The sequence below is a fragment of the Balaenoptera borealis genome (assembly GCF_965194805.1).
Source record: "Balaenoptera borealis genome assembly, chromosome: X".
NCBI classification, from domain to species: Eukaryota; Metazoa; Chordata; class Mammalia; order Artiodactyla; family Balaenopteridae; genus Balaenoptera; species Balaenoptera borealis.
The window spans coordinates 45,936,612-45,951,298 of record NC_138881.1 but is presented as its reverse complement, the minus strand read 5'-3'; the positions used below and the strand labels follow the sequence as shown (position 1 = coordinate 45,951,298).

At 49.2% G+C, this 14,687-nt stretch overlaps 1 protein-coding gene across 5 annotated transcripts in view; it reads left to right on the top strand.

Annotated features, from left to right (window-relative positions):
* Window positions 1-14,687, top strand: part of IQSEC2 (IQ motif and Sec7 domain ArfGEF 2) — an 83,094-nt gene that overhangs the window by 16,709 nt on the left and 51,698 nt on the right. For 4 of the 5 annotated variants that reach the window (XM_082375993.1, XM_082375992.1, XM_082375997.1 and 1 more), the window contains exon 2: window positions 7,625-7,654. In XM_082375993.1, the coding sequence (XP_082232119.1) occupies window positions 7,625-7,654 (30 nt within the window). Of the gene's footprint in view, window positions 1-6,807; window positions 7,355-7,624; window positions 7,655-14,687 lie in introns of those variants that run through there. The other variant, XM_082375995.1, reaches the window with a different exon arrangement.

The following is a 14,687-nucleotide window of genomic DNA, read 5'->3' as shown; positions in this document are numbered from 1 at the left end:
TTCGAAAATTTAGAAAAACTTAGAAAAGTAGAGGAGAAAAACATTACCCATAATTACAACACACAGAGGCAGCTACTCTGAACATTTGATGTATTTCCCTTGTTCTCTGCGTTCTTTTCATCTGATTGAAATAATACAGCACATACAATTTTTTCTTGCTTTGTTCGTTTGAACATTTCCCCATGTAATTGCATATTCTTCAGAAGCATCATTTTTAATGGCAACTGATATACCATAATGTACTTAACCATCCCCTCAACATGCTGGGCCTATTTTTTTCACTGGTTTTTATTTATTTGTTTTTTTGTTTGTTTGTTTATTTATGGCTGCGCTGGGTCTTTGCTGCTGTGTGCAGGCTTTCTCTAGTTGCAGCGAGCGGGGCCACTCTTCGTTGCGGTGCACAGGCTTTTCATTGCAGCGGCTTCTCCTGTTGCTGAGCATGGGCTCTAGGCGCACGGGCTTCAGTAGTTGTGGCACGCGGGCTCAGTAGTTGTGGCTCGCGGGCTGTAGAGCACAGGCTCAGTAGTTGTGGCGCATGGGCTTAGTTGCTCCACAGCATGTGGGATCTTCCCGGGCCAGGGCTCAAACCTGTGTCCCCTGCATTGGCAGGCGGATTCTTAACCACTGTGCCACCAGGGAAGTCCTTCACAGGTTTAAATCATGCTGCAGTAGGCATCTTTGCACATACAGCTTTTAGGGAACTTAGAGCTTTTAGGGAACTGGCCTTGTATAAGAACAATTGTATTCAGCTTATTTCCCTTTCTAGATGGTCCCTCTGGCTGGGTCTGATTCATACGTATAGTCATTCATTTATTCATTCAGTCCATCATCACATATTTACTCTGTACCCCTGTGGACCAGACCCTGGGAACTGGGGGCACAGGCGTGACTAAGACATGGCCCCAGACTGCCAGGAGGCCCCAGTCTACAGGGAGAATCAGGCATGGAAACGGACACTTTCAAAACAGTTTGATCAGAGCTGTGATGGAGGCAAGAAAAGGATCCTGTGGGAGAACAGAGGAGGGGCTCCTCATCCAACTTAGGGACATTAAGATAAGCTTCCTGGAGGAGGTCTTGCCTAAATGAGTCACGGAGGATGAATAAGAGTTGGCTGGAATACGAAGGGGAACTTCCTGTTAAACACAACTAATTGAGTAAACTTATTTATCTCTGCTGCTTCCCCAAATCCCACTGAAATTGAGTAAAGGAATAAAAAAGGTAGAAACACAAGGTCTGGGATGCTGACCAGAAGTAAACTATTCCACCCAGCAAGCCCCAGAAATGCTCGGGAATCAGAGGTACCGTGAAGCACAGAAGGCAGGATGAGGCATGGAACTGAAAACAAGGAGAATATTGAAAGTCTGTGAACAGACCCTCTTGGCCCCTCCCTGACCCCATTCAGCCGGGACACCCCTCCCCAGCTCCATCTCTACAGATGGAGGGTGATTCTTTGGAAAAATTTAAGTTAGGAGCCTCCAGGCTTGGGGACACCAGGCACAGTGGAGGATGGGGGTGAAACAAGGCTGCAAGCAAAGGGATCTGTACCCTAAAGTGGTGGAACCTCAGCCTCCTTCCACTTGCCTACTTCCAGGACACCAAAGTCAGGAGCACATGAGACAGAAAAAGTTTCTTCTCTGGGGAAACTGAAAGGCCCCTGACAGAGGCCTCCAAAAGATGACATGTGGGAGTCCTCCAACAAAAGAACAGGCTCTCAGCCCATAAACTCTGTAGTGAAGCCCCTCACCGGGCCAGCTCCATCTACACACAGAGCTTCCCGTCATGGGAACTGATCGCCAGGGCTCACCAGCCAAGGACCCTTAAAGTAGGTATATTTCATTTTATGTAAGTTAAACCTCAATGTAACTGGCATTAAAAAAAAAACAAGCCTTAGGTAGCCAGAGATGATCAGATAGTACAAGGCTATTTGAGGAAGCCCATCAACCTGCAAGAATGACCCAAAAAGCAAACAAACAAACAAACCAAAAAACTTGGAAGGAACAGAGGTAATGAAGAGAGGGGAAGAAACCTGGGAAATTTAAGATAGTGAGAGCCAACATAAAGATTTCAGGAGAAGGATTAGAAAATAAAAGTTGAGGAAATATCCTAGGAAGCAGAATAACAAGGCAAAGAGATGGACAACAGAAGAGAAAAGATGAGAACATGGGAGGATCAGTTGAGGAACTGCAACATCCAACAATAGGAGTTCCAGAAATAGAGAATGGAGGAAACAGCAGAAAGGAAAGGATCAAAGACATGATACAAGAACAAGTCCCAGAACTAAAGGAATGAAAATCCCACCGAGTAACCAGCAACATAAATGATTGATTAAAAAAAAAACCCACCAAGGTATGCCACGGTGCAATTTCAGAATACCAGGGATAACGAGAGGATCCTAAAAGCTTCCAGAAGAAAAACATATCATGTACAAAGGATCAAGAAAAAGAATGGCATTGGACTGCTCAACAGCAGCACTGGAAGCTGGGAGGCAATGGAGCAAAGTGTTCTCAAAATTCTGACAGACCATGATTTCCAACCTAGAAGCCTATACTCAGTTGAATTATCAATCAAGGGTGAGGGCGCAATAGAGACATCTTCAGACAAAGGAGAGCTAAAGATTTTATGTCCTAGGCCTCCTTTCTGAGGAAGCACTGGAGAATGTGCTCCAGCAAAATGCAGGCATAAACTCAGAAAAAGGCCAAGGAATCCAGGAAACAGGAAATTAACACAGAAGAGAGGTGAAGGGAATCCCAGAGTGATGGAGAAGGGAGCAGATCTACGGGCAACCTTGTGCAGGCCTGGAGAGCAACCAGTCTGGATTGCAGCGAGAATGATGTCTCAAAGGGAAAAAAAAATCTGATGGATTACCTGATGTGTCAGAACACATTGAGAAGAGAAATGCACTACTCACAAAGTTTGGGGAGAATTGATCATATACATGAAGAAAACTAAGCAAGCAAAAAAATAAATAAATAAATAAATAATCATCAACACCAGGGAAAAGAAAAAGTTGTATGGGAAGGAAAATGTAATTATAGCAAATGATGTGATTTACTCATTATTAGTATCGATGCAGTCATGATAATGTAAGCCACCAATATTGATTTAACCAAAACTTTGTGCTATAACTACAGTGGTAGAACGGGAAGGAAGGACAGTGCACCCGCATAAGAACTGGGGGCTAGAGGCGGTTATGTGTGTTAGGGAGCCCTACCCTCTCCCTGCACGGTAGGAATTCAGTACATGATATACAAAACTGAAAAAAATAAATCAAGAAATAGAAGTATGCATGTGTTCCTTAGAAATGAGGAGGTAAATACCCGAAAAAGTAGTTAAAAGACTTGAAAACAGTTTGTCTCTGAGAGTGGGAGTTGGGGGTGAGGAGGGGTAGAGTGGGGAATTTGTGTGTTTTGTTTTGTTTTAATCCTTGCAGTACTATGTGACTTGAAAATCTATATGCATGTATTACTTTGGTTAAAAAAAAAGTTTAAAGGGCACACACACACAACAACGCCAAAAATGGATTAGCAATATAAGCGTATACTTTAGAAATATGAAAGTAAACTCAGAAAAAGGTAACTAAGAGAGTTGAAAAGGAAACTTTTATTTTGAAGATCCTTTCAGAATTTGACTTTTTAAACTAGTTTACATATCACTTTAATAAAATTTAAAATAATTTTTAAAAACATAAAGAGGAGCAAGAGTGTTCCAGGGAACAAATACCAGATGTTCTAAGAAAGTAGATGGGAGGGCGGAGTAAGATTTAGAGCTTTGGAGAGTTTGGGCTTGACTGGCACGGAAGTCTGTGGGAAAATCGTCTGTGGGAAAATTATCGGTGAGAAAATTATTGAATGTTTGAAGCAGCAGAACCACATCAACTGATTTGTGCTTGAGAGATGTTCCTTTAGCAGCCAGTGAGACAAGGTGGTTGCCCATTGAAGAGACTTGCAGTTAGACAAGTTGATGTTTGGGAGATCAGTTGCCTGGCTGCCCCAGGGCTGGTTCTCAGCATTTAGAGAGACTTTTATGATCCCTGGGCCAGGGTACCCCACCTCTTTCTCCTCAGGACACTTCTAGGAGGAGCCCTGTACACAGTAGCTCTTCAAGTCTCCTTTAAAAAATGTACTTCTGTTCGTGTCCAAGCTCCTTTCTGTTGGACACCTGATTTTGTAGATGTGTTGCTCAAATGCTGGCTTGAGAAACAGTCTCTCTTTCTCAGGTAACTTTGCATATCTCGTTTCTGATGCGTTTTTGGTTTATTAGTTTAGGTCTCAGAGGACAACCTTATTTATCTAATTCCAGGTTCTTGGGAGAGAGGCACCTTATTGTGTTTTGAGGTACTGTTTATAGATAGCTTGGAGGGTCAAAATGAGAGGCAGGGAATCCAGTCAGGAGGTGAGAGCAGCAACCCCAGTATGGCAACTCAAAGGCTTCTATTCTTTTGAGTTATTCTGCCCTGTTGTCCCCATAAGTCCCCCAAACGTTCAAGAACTGTCGATATTTTGCCATTTATTCTCCCATCTGCCAGATTGCCCCTTGTACCTGGAAGCAGCAACGTCAAAATCCTTGGTCTCATTACATGCCTGAGTTTTTGGTTCAGCAAATATGGTCACTATACTCATAGGCTTCAATCAGTTACTGTTTATTGAGCATTACTCTTGAGGATGGGAATTGGCATAGACAAGCCTTTTGAGAACCCTGGGGTCTGAAGTGGCCTTCCATTGGGAGAAAGCCATAGGAGTAGCAGGAGAAATCCATCTCCTTTCCTGACATGGATTGATAAAGGGAGGTACCCTGGTACCCTGGTACCCTGGTATCTGGTACCCTGGGTCTTTGTTTCTACCCATAGGTAGCTGAACCCAATTGATAAAAGAGAGAAACTTTGGGATTCCGAAGAAACTAAGTATCTTAGGGCCTGAAGATTGGAACTCAACTAACACAGCCCCCTTGTTTTATAGGTGACGAACCAAGGTCCAGAGAGTAGTGATTTCTCCAATTCTATGCTGCCAGTTAGGGAATGAGCCATAATAGAGCCCAGCATTCTTTCTACATCTGTGCTACCTCACAAAAGAATGGCGGTCCAGCTTCATGGAGTAAGGGGTGGATTGACCATTGGGCTGGGCATTAGTCCTGAAGAGGTGTAGGATAGCACAGTGTTAATGATGATGGTTCTCTAGATGTAACTAATAATTTGTATACTAAACGCATAAGAGCCTGTAAACCCCTGAGGTGGCATGCACCCCCGCATTGAGGGTCATAAGATGCCGTATACCCTCGAACTAGTAAGAATCAGTCCACAGTGAGGAGAGCTGGCTAATTCACTCTGCCTCATGGCGTGGAGCTCTTTTGCTCCCCGTAGCTGCCATCTTGAGGACTGTAACATCATACAGAAGTGCTTTTGGAGCAGAGGTACATATCTGGTAATCTCTCCTAAGAAAGAGCCTGTCAGGAAGTGCCTGTCCTGACTTTGGGGGACGAGGATAAGGGAACTCACCTTAACGATGCGTAAGTGCCCAGCACTGAGCTGCTGGTGCAGTGGAGCGTGGTGGTAAGAGCATGAGCTGTGGGGTCCAGGCCAAGTTCCCCTACTTGTGTGCCATGGGGCAAATCATTTCAACTTCTCTGAGTCTCAGTTTCATCATCTTAAAATTGGATGAGTAATTCCCACTTTGCAGGATCAAAGGAGGTCATGTACCAAAAGAGCCTGCCACCCTGCCTGGTACATAGTAGGTGCCCGGTGATTGTTCATGTGCCAATGGAGATGATTATATATGTGGCTTATGCTCTGAAGTATAATAGATTGAGGCAAGGGGCCAGTCTTTGAGCAACTTGAGGGTTTATATTCCTGAGTCGGGGCCTGGTATATAGTAGATTGAATACGTGTGTGCTGGGGGTTTTGGGGTGGGGTGGCGAGGAGACCAGCCTGCCTGGAGCAGAGGGTTCGTGTTAGGGAGAAAGGCTGAGGGGCTTAGCCTCCATCCTGTTGACAGCTGGGGAGTCATTGAATTAGGCCCATCTGATCTGGTACCTGCGAATAATTGAGCCAGGCCTCAGAAGAAATCTTGCTGCTGCAGAGTGAGATGGAAAGTTTTAATAAATGTGAAAAGGTGCTCTGTGGCCCTGGTCCTCTGTCCCTTTAGGGGGCTGCAGAGGCTAACGATTGGACCCACTGTTGTCCACTGTGCCAGGCTGAACCTCACAGCCACCCCACCCTCCTGCCCCCCTCCCCTCCCCTGTCATGTCATTTTACAAGTGAGAAAGCTGAGGCTGGACATCGGGGAGTGCCTTCCCTAGGAGTATATGGCTAGTAGGTAGCAGAACTGGAAGCAATGGCCTCACCCACTGCCTGCGCTCCTGCACCCAGATGCTTGCCTGCCCCACCTGGCCGGTGGGCGCTCCATTCACTCTTCCAACAAATACTCACTCTCAGCTCCGCCTCCCCTCCCCGCGTGTCCCTCTCACTTTGCACTCAGCATAGATGACTCTCCCCCCACTCAGGTCCCCTCACTAAGGTCGCTTCTTGGTTCTCTCACCTGGGGACAGAGCCTGTGATGTGTTCATCTCTGTCTCCTCCGAAGTCTGCAGTGGGAGTGGGGGTGGGGGAGGGAGGGCAGAAAAGGAGGAAGAAGAGGACAGAGGGGACAGGGAAGCCACTTCACACACTCTCCCCGCTTCTTCCAAGTGCCCTGGTTCTTCTTCCTCCCTTTCCCCACCCCCAAGGACAGTTCCACTGTTCCTCCCCTACACACACACACACAGACACACACACACACAGACACACACACACACACACACACACACACACACACACACACACACATTCTTTTAGGGAGGAACAGCCGGAGGGGGTGTGGGTCCGGTTTCACTCATTCTCTCAGTCCCCTCAAAGCTGTCCCCAGTGCCACTCTCTTCTCTTGCCCTTCCTTTGCCTCTGAGGGGGCCTCACAATGAAGAAGGCAGACCAATGTAGTAGAAAGGAGCCCAGCAGCTGACTCACTCACCCTCTCAGCCTCATTCTTGTCATCCGGAAAATAAGCAGGTTGGACCAGGCAATTGGCAAAGCCTTTTCTATGTTGTTAATAATACCTGGCATTTGTCTGCTGGGCTGCAAAGGGCTTAATCATCCCAACAGCCCTGCAAGGATTGGCCTCGTGTTACAAGTCAGGAGACTGAGGCTCAGATTCCAAGCAGGGAGGTGATTTGCCCAGGTCACAGGGCTGGTAAGTGGCAGAGCCAGTATCTGAGGCTTGGTCTCTCGGTGTTTAAACCTCGGGCTCTGCCCCTGGCCACAGCTGCAGGCTGCCTCTCAGCCACTCCGAGGAAGGCTTCTCACCATGACCCACTAGGCTAGAACATGGTTGGCTCCTGGCACCTCCTTGACCTCACCTCCAACCACTCTTCCCCTCACTCATTCCACCCCGGCCACGCTGTCCTCCTCCCTGTCCCAACAACTGGCCAGGCCCTCCGCCACCTCATGGCCTCTGCACTGGCCATTCTCTCTGCACGAAATGCCCTACCCTTCATTTTCATGATGCGTGCTAGGTGTCGGGGCCGCTGCGTAGGGCAGAGGGAGGAGAGGAGTAGAGGGCATATGCTGACTGTCGGGTTTTTTCTCTGTTTCTTTCAGATCTGATGGTGAGAATTCCAGAACAGTCAGGTCAGTACCTCCTTTCTTTAGTAGTACTTGGGAGTTGGGGCAGGGACTGGGGTGGGGGCCTCTGGCTTGTCACTTCGGGATCCATGGGAGGGGTGGGGGCCAACTCCAGGGGTTTTGTCCCATTGGTATTAGGGGTGGGAAGGGGGCAAGCGTAGGGAGGGGGTTGAAAACTCTTCCTTAGTCTTTCTGACCCTAGCTGATTTGGGGGCTCGGCTGAACACTGGAGGGGCTCATGGGAGCTACCCAGATGGGAAAGCTGACCTGCAGAGAGGTCAGCTCTGGACCCGGGACCTTCTCCCCCTCTCCTCCCGGGAGAAGGGGACACGATAGAAACGGGGCTTCCCTGGTCTGGCGTTTGTGCTCCACCCTGACCTGCACTAGCCCTGAGTAGTGTGGTTTGGATGGACTTTTGATGTGACACATTCCAGTCATTAGAAATATACCTTATATTTAAGGTAATGTTACACTTAAATATACCTTATATTTAAGTGTAACAAGCGCACTTTTTTTTTTTTTTTTTTGCATGCTTGGTGAAAAAGGTTTACAAGCATCAATCAGTAAGTTTTCAGGATGTGATCAATCTGCCATTTGGGGGTAAAACTGGGGTAGGGGCAAGGACTATTAGTGCATTTCCCAGGCCTTAACCCATCAGAAGCTTCGTGAAAACACAAGTGTCAAGGATAGGGACTATGTGGGAATGATGGGGGGCTCAGGGTAGGGCCCAGTCAGAGAGCATCCAGGCCAGGGGTGATGCAGTGGGCCTCTGAAATGAGATGGGTCCAGGCAGCAGAGGCATGAGATGGGCTCACTCAGTTCCAGCCAGGGCTGCAACTAACATATATAGCACCTACGTGAAGAGTAGAATCCACTGCGTGGATCAGTTGGAGGAATGTTCCCTTTCCACAGGGCTCCTGCAGCCCCTCACCAGGGTTCCCGGCTCAGTGAGTAGAGCACAGGTTGAATTTCAGCCACGACTCATACCCTCTTGGCTGTGACCCCTTGTGCAAGGCACTGCTTGTCCAACCATATGCAGCAGTCCAGGTCCTGGCATCCAGGCAGTGGATATGGGAGGGGGGCAGAGGATCCCAGCATCCAGACGGAGGTGCGTAATGAGACACGCTGTGTCCTAGCATCCCAGGCAGGGGGGATGGGATGAGCACACTGGTGCCCTGGGCCAAGGTAGGGGCTGTGGGATGGGAGCACACTTCGGCCAGCAGGAAAGCAGGGGAAGTGTGATAGATACAGTCAGGCCTAGTGTCCAGGCAAGGGGTATATGACGAGATGCAATTAGTCCGGCATGCAGCCAAGGAGTATGGCCTGGGCACAGCCTGTCCTAGCATTTAGGAAGGCACTGGTCTAGCAAAGGACACTGATCGCAGTGCCCCACTGTGGGTTTGGAGAAAGACAGCTTGGGCTGACTCCGAGCACAGGCCCCCAGACATCCCCGTTGATATGCCTGCGACTTATCAAGGAACGCGACTGAAAGCGTCTCTAGCTCTTCCCGGCAGGGGAGTTCCTAGGACCTATAGCTCAGGGTGTTTAATAGTTATCATAATCATAAATCACATGACGATGTACGTTGGGCCTTTACAACTTACAGAAGTTGTCAGGGACTTTCTTTTGTTTGATCCTCCCAGTGACACTGTAGGTGGAACCTGGGCTGCCCTTATCATCATTATTTTACAGTTGAGGAAACTGAGGCTCACGCTGGTTATGGGTTTTGCCCACAGCCATGAAACTTATTTATGGCTGAGCCAGGATTCAAACCCAGGTCTGCCTGGCACCAAGCCCAGAGCCCTGCCCACGCCATCCCTACAGGAGCTCTTGACAGCCTTGCAGATAATAATAATCATCCTCATCCTCATCCTAATATTAGTAATCATAGCAGTTATCATTTGCTCCTCACATACTAAGAACTCTGAATGTGATCTTATTTAATGCTCACAACAGCCCTATTAGGCATGGATTGGGATCCCTGATTTACACATGAGGAAAATGAGGTTCCCCAGAGGGTCAGTGCCTTGCCCAAGGAAATAAAAGCAATGGGGCAGGGTGGCATCACTCTGACTCATACCCTGGGCTGTCTGCTTCCAAAGCTGTTATTTGTTTTACTGAGATGTACTTCCCGACATCCACCCTGGACCTACAGTCAAGGAGGCTACAGGGACCTTGAAGACTCAGCAACTGTGGAAGCAAGGGTCAAACTTGGACTGTGGCAGGGGCCTAAAATAGCACTTGTGGGGCAAAATCTTGCAAATATGGTGGGAAGATCCTTTAACTTGGAACCAGAGCTGGGTGGGGTCATCTGAGGATGCTCTGAGGACCCGCATGTGAATTCCTGAGCTCACTTCAGTTAGGGGTCAGGGAGAGCTTCCTGGAGAAGATGGTGTCTGAGCTGGGTCATGGAGGACTGACACGCAGACTTTGTGTAAGGAGGGCATCCCTGAAAATGAAACCAGCAGGCATCGGAGGTGAGGGGGGCTAGGTGGGGGCAGTCAGTCGGGCTAAAACAGATCTGGTCAGGAAAGGAGCAAGTGTTAAAGTTCAGAACTGGTCTGGTTGGGACTGGGTCACAGACACCTTCTGTCATCTGTGGGAGCCGGGGGAGGCTGGAGGAGAGAGGCGGGGCTCTGCAGCACAGAAAGGGCAGCAACTGGATCTGGGCAAAGGGTTCCATTTATGGCCAGGTCGCTTTCTAGTTATGTGACTTTGAACAGATCTATTTCCCCCCTGGAGCCCCAGGGTTGTCATCTAATAAACATTGTGTGTGTGGAGGGGAAAGTTTAGGAGGGTAGAAGAAACACGAAGGAAAGGAGCTAGACTTCGGCTGTTGTGGAAGTGGAATGGGAAGGAATGAGCAGGGTCGGTGGATTGAACACCCCCCCCCCCCGTGGCAGGGCCCAGGCATGAGGGCTTCCAGGTATGGGGTGCCAGAGGAAGTGTGGAGTCTAATTAGAGCTGAACAGCTGGTGTTGCGAAAGGGCTGTGGGCAGAGGAAGGTGCCTGGACTTCCTGTAGATCCATGAGAAGTTGTCAGACCTACAGGCGCCTTAAATCCAGGTCCAGAAAGGGACTGGCGATGGCTCAAGGTCACAAACTAGCTCTCAGCAGAGCCTGCTTCCTAGCTGTGTGTTGTTTGCAAAGTCACTTGGCTTCTCTGATCCTTACTTTCCTCATCTGTAAAATGAGGTCAATAATTCTGACTTCTTTGGGTTGATGAGAGAACTTAAAGCAATGCTCAGCATAAAATGGTGGCTCAACATATTGTAGTGCCCTCCGCCATCCCCTAACCCAATACATTGTCATTTATGGGGCAGTCAAGCTTGAGATATGTGGAGAGGTGCAGAACTTGAAAACAGAGGGGCAGGAGGGGCTGATACCTCCGCCACCAGAAGAGGAGGGAGCCCAGGCCTAGAGGTGCTGCCGCTGCAGTGAGGGTCTGGCTGGAACTCGGAGGCCCTGGGGACCAGGCTGGGGTTGACAGGCACGCAAGGATGAGAGCCAGAGGAGGTGGCCTGTTGCTAGGGAAGGAGGGAGGAGGTGGGGGAGCTGCTGACACCCGCAGAGCCAGGGACGTCCCCATGGCAACAGGAGCCGCTGCTGTCGGGAGGAGAAGTGGGAGGAGGAGCCAACGCTGGCTCTGTTCCCAGAGGAGGCCTCCCACTCTGGGCCTCAGTGCCCCCATCTGTCCAACGGGAGTTTGGATTAGGTAATCTCTAAGATTCTTTCTTGTTTTGACCTCCTGGCAATCTGGGGTAGCTGAGACCTCACAGACCTTCCGTGGCTCCCCCATCCACATGTCCAAGATACCGCCAGTCCCCAGAGCTGCCCCAGCTGCTTCCAAATCTTCCCTCCCGTGCTGCCTCCTGTTCAGCGCAGCCTGGTTGCCTGCCCTGCCCAGCTCTCTGTTCCCACCAGTTCCTTTTGCTGGAACCTTGTCACTTACCGCCTGCTGAATGCTCTCTGGCTCTGGTGGGTCCAACTCCAGCCCTGTGCACTCTGGGGTGCCTTCCCTGGCTGCCCTAGTCCACCCTGACTGCTTCCTCCCTCCTGGGCTTCTTTGGCCCCACAGGTCTGCGCTCCTCCTGCTATCCTTAGTAATTGCTGCTGCAATGCATGGAGCCGCTTCTGAGAGCTGGGCTCCCGTTGACAGGCCCAAATCATTACAGTAAATTTATGGTGTCATATTGTGAATCCCCATTTTACATATGAGCCAATGCTCTGAGAGCTTATGTGGCTTGTCTGAGCTCCCCCGGGTCCTATGTGGTGGAGCCAGGCTTGGAACTCAGCTCTGTATAATTGCTGCTACCCCAGGCCTGAGGCAGGGCACAATTTATCAGCGGCAGCTGCACTTACTGGGTGATAGCTAAAGCCCATATGTGCTGGCCACCATGCTGGGCACTTTACCTGTGTTTTCTCACTTCATCTTCACAATAATCCTATAGAGTATATATTCTAGTCACTTTACAGGTGAGGAAACTGAGGCTTTCAGAGTTAAAATAATTTACCCTCTCCCCCCCCATAGAACTCAGATCGGAATCCAGACCATCAGAGTTGCGGTCACCATGCTCTACCGAGGTTAACCCATTTGTATTCCAGAAGCACGAACAGAGCATTCCCTATGTACCAGGCCTGTGTTGGGTGATCCATGGGGGAGATGGAAGCGGGCTACAGACACAGATGAGCCAGCTCTGGCAAGCCCAAATGGGAGTGTGTTGACGAGGAGAAGCCAGTTGTAAGGACAAGAGGCTGGAAGGGGTAGAACTTGAATCTGACTGTGGGATGGAGGAGGAGGGAGGTGGGGGGGGTGGGGAGGGAGATGGGTAATTTTCCTTGAGGAGGTACCTTTTTCCAGGAAGCTCATGAGGGGCAAGAAGAGGTAAGGGGGTCCTCCTTCCCCTTCCTGTTAGTGTTCCCTTGCCCCCGCCTGGCCCAGCCCCAGGAAGTGGGTGACCCCTAAGCTGGCTGCATGCCTGGTTGGCACCAAAATAAACTTGCCTTCTCTCTCTTTCCCTCCCCTCCTCTGTGTCCCCTCTGTCCTGGCTTTAATTAGCAGCCCTGGGGATGAGTCACTTGGCAGCTGGGGAGGGAGGCTGCTCAGAGCCCAGTCGAGCCTCAGTTCCTGGCCCGAACCTCCCGGGCAGCGCCACTGTGTTCTTGGTGTGGCTCCGCATCTGTGCGGGTGTGAGGAGCGCAGGGGCAGCGCTGCGTGCTGGTGGGTGTCCATGCATGGCAGGGTGTCTGCATAGAAGCAGAGCTGGTTGTTGCTGCATTTGTCTCGGTGTCCCCTGAATGTCAGCGTATGTGAGTGTGCGACTGTAGCATGTATCTGTGGTCGCAACTGCCAGGAAATGAGGGAGCATTTGGGTGAACAAACACAAACGCTTTATAATTGCATTCACCCCTCCCTACCTAAGTGTTCTTTATGCGTTTTTGCTTATGCAAGCCCTGCACTTATATCCGCAATTTTCCCTTGTCTTAGTCTGGGTACACTTTGTTGCAGGGAACTGAAACCCACTCAAATGCGCTCAAGAATAAAGGGTGGGGGGGGGGAGACTATTGTGAGGCTACATCTCACAGAATCTAAGAGCAGTAAATGATGTATAGCCAGGCCTCACGCCAACTGGAAGTGGGACCAAGAAGTCAAGGAGCAAGATTGCTCTCTCTCTCTTTCTCTCTCTCTCTCTCTCTGCATCTCTGCATCTCCCTGGCTCATGCCTTGTCTCTCTCCATCTTTCATGACTTGCCTGGTCCCTGTCATCTCTTTGTCACTGACTCCTCTCTCTGGACTGGCTTCCTCTGCTCTCAGGTGGCCTGATGTGGCCGCCAACCTAGAAGCTATGTGACCTTCCAGCTTCAGGGCCCACCCCCATGGGACAGCACCGTTTCCGTCCATCCTGTGGTAAACGAGGGGGCAAGGGGCTGTAGGTGGGAGTGGGTTCTCCTAGAAGTGGGTGAGGGTAGAGGTCAAATACTCGGGACTTGGTGTTTCTTCTACAGTGCCCACAGCTTTTATGTGTTCACAAGCGAGGTCACAGCCTGGGGAGTAGTCTGCTCAGAGGCCCACGATTGTAAGCTTGCTCGTCCATCAAGGTTTTGGTTCCTACTCTAATGCAAGTCGACCTTTGCTCACTATGCTTTCAAGTTCCATGCTCTTGCATCAAAATGCCCTGTTTTATCTAAAAATTTCCCCTTATTTTGTGCCCAAACAGCCTTTAAGTGCACAGTGAATATTACCACCGCCACCAGTGTGCGGTGATTTTCATAGCCTCAGAACAACTGGCATAATGCTACTCATGGTACAGCTGCTACCAAGTTCTTAGTTGTTTCAGGAATTTTCACATTTTATTAGTGCAGTGACTGAATTTATAGTTATCTGCAGTATAGAATTACAAGCACACATTATCAATATTATCAACTTGATGCTTGAGCTTACTCTTCCATTAATACAAACCCTGCAGTTTTTACATTAATTACAGAGGGAATTAATGACCCCTTAGACAGGTTTTCACCTATGAGTAAAGAGTTTGGAACCAGCTGTGCACGTAATGACTGTTCTCCAGATGCAGGGGCAATGCCCATGGCTCTGACCTCGGCCAGGGCCTTGCATCCTCTGGCTGAGACTGGAGACTGCCCACCTCCTTAGGGAGCTCCTACTTCTGGCCTGGCACATAGCAGGTGCTGTTGTTATTTTTTAATAAAAATGATAGTTTTCTTATTATTGTTAAGGCCATCTTCCACATATAGGTGGTAAGCCTGAGTGGGAGAGATCATCCCAGGCTCAGGGCAAAGCCTCCTTCAACTTAATAAATGCTTTGATTCAGAAAATGTGTACTATGTATCAGGTACTGTTAGGGAGCATTCCACACACCTTATCTTTAATCCTCCTGGCAGCTCTGCCAAGTAAGGGTGATTGGATCCACTTTACAGAGGGGGAAACTGAAACCTTGAGAGGTAGAGTGACTTGCCTGAGATCATCCATCCATCTGTCCATCCATCCATCCACTTAGTCATGGGACAATTTCTTGAGTAC